At 45.7% G+C, this 2,017-nt stretch overlaps 1 protein-coding gene across 1 annotated transcript; it reads left to right on the plus strand.

Annotated features, from left to right (window-relative positions):
- The first annotated feature begins 222 nt into the window (after positions 1 to 222).
- LOC123170074 (GDSL esterase/lipase At4g18970-like) lies at positions 223 to 971 on the plus strand. The gene is made up of 2 exons (XM_044587917.1): positions 223 to 634; positions 820 to 971. Exons 1-2 carry the CDS (start codon positions 223 to 225, stop codon positions 969 to 971), a joined length of 564 nt encoding a protein of 187 aa, XP_044443852.1.
- Positions 972 to 2,017: the final 1,046 nt, after the last annotated feature.

Raw genomic sequence — 2,017 nt, forward strand, 5'->3', positions numbered from 1 at the left:
TGCAGCAGCAATGGCGGCATGTGTTAATGTGCTTGTTGTAGGCCTCCTCTGCCTGCTGGCAATATCGGTGTCGGCGCAATACCCGTCGTCCCCAAGCTCCCCGGACTCGTATCGCCAAGCTGCAATACTAAGATAGGAGTAAATGAGAGATGTATGCAGAACGGAGAGCGATCTATCTCATTGCCAAAGCAGCTGGAGCAGTTCAATGCGACGAGGGCCCAGATGGGGGCCAAGCTGGGTGGCGACGCCAAGCTGCAAGAGCTCCTGTCCAAGTCCGTCTTCCTCATTAGCATCGGCAGCCAGGACCTCAATCCAAGATGGAACCCGCAACCTGATGATCAGCCACAGGGATCCGTGATCCGGGAGCTCGCCGAGTTATATGTGGACGCTGTGAGATCCCTCTATGACATGGGTGCTAGGAAGCTGGCCATTGTAAACACTGGCCACATCGGTTGCATGCCCAAGCGCCGCAACTACGTCTGCGACCAGAGCCTGAACGAAATTACCGCCGAGTTCAGCCAAGCCCTCCCGAGCTTCATTCCGAGCGTCTCATCCGAGAAGGCTGGGTTTTCCTACTCCATCGGTGACTTTTATGGATTCGAAACCGACATCTTCGCCGATCCGACAGCTTTTGGTACGTATACATAGTAAACAAACCGACCAATACTTCTTTCCCATAATACAGCTTATGTGTGTCTAATGTTTAGACAAAGGAACTTTGTGTAATGTTTATTTTATGGTGGTTTGTTTCATTGTTGTCTTCTATGAGTGCAAGGCTTAAGAATACCCAGGAATCGTGCAAGGGTTGGGGCATGCCAGGCCCTACGTGCTACATGACCGACGATTACTGGTTTTGGGACACGGAGTTCATTACAGAACACGCTGCCAAGCTGACAGCCGCTGCGTTTTACTATGGTCCATCCTACTATACCGAACCAATTACCTTTAAGGCACTGCTGGAGAAAAAATAATATTACCTCCTGATATTTAAATATTACTATGTATGTTTTCTTACACAACCAATTGGGCTATTGGAGCAACGGGAGTCTGCAATAAGTATGCCCGGACCAATAAAATATATGTTATCCCGATCTTTCTCTCTCTATATATATACGATGGCCTAAGATGACGGAAATCTTCTTTGAACCATTGTCTATAAGAAAAATCAGGAGGGAAAAAAACGACTGTGCCTCGCGGAAGCATATTCGTACCTCCACAAGAAGTAAATCAGTGCCTCTTGCGGAAGAAAAAAACACACATTTTTTCCTTTTTCGAAAGGCACGACTGTGTCTCTCACGGAAGCATTCCGTACCTCTAAGAGAAGTAAATCCATGCCTCTCGCGAAAGAAAAAAAACGCTGTTTTACGCAAATTTTTTTCCAATGTTTTTTTTCAGTACCTAAAAAAACCGGGTGAAAACTGGAAAACCAAAAAAACCAAAAAAATCACCTAAACGTCAAAAACACGTACAGAAAAAAATAAAATTTGAAGGAAGCGTGCAAAGTGCGCCACGTGGCGGCGGCTAAGAGCGTGCGAAGTTGCACGCTCCCAACCCACCGAGAGTGACCCTTGCCGGGCTCCTGAAGGAGTACTAGCTTATTAGTTGCTCCCTGCTTATAAAGATTTGGTCCCATAGATGTACAGTGCCCACAATAACAACGGCCCGATATAAGCGCACGAGACGCGGTCCTAGAAAAAGCAAAACGAAAACAGCCGGCCTGACGAGCGCGTAAACAGAACGCGGCCGAGCGCAACACAGCCGAGATCACGAATGCACGAATGTTACCGACAAATAAAATCAGACGGTGGAAGACTTAGATGTGACATAACTAATTCTTATTGATGCAAATTGGCAAATCCATTTATCGCCCATTGGCTCTCACATGATTACGGTCTATTGAAATTTTAATGAAAACTATGTTTTAGTTTTGTTAAAGTACATCTAGATGGTCATAAGTATTGCATATTTAATTCCTATGTAATTGATTTTACCCGAAGATTTGTGCAGGTATTCTTTT

Source organism: Triticum aestivum, chromosome 7D, assembly GCF_018294505.1.
Source record: "Triticum aestivum cultivar Chinese Spring chromosome 7D, IWGSC CS RefSeq v2.1, whole genome shotgun sequence".
NCBI classification, from domain to species: Eukaryota; Viridiplantae; Streptophyta; class Magnoliopsida; order Poales; family Poaceae; genus Triticum; species Triticum aestivum.

Bases quoted from the DNA above. Each gene is read 5' to 3' on its own strand.
- LOC123170074 (XM_044587917.1), top strand. From the start codon at position 223: ATGGGGGCCAAGCTGGGTGGCGACGCCAAGCTGCAAGAGCTCCTGTCC. The intron at 635-819 runs GTACGTATACAT...GGGGCATGCCAG, and splicing joins CGCCGATCCGACAGCTTTTG to GCCCTACGTGCTACATGACC.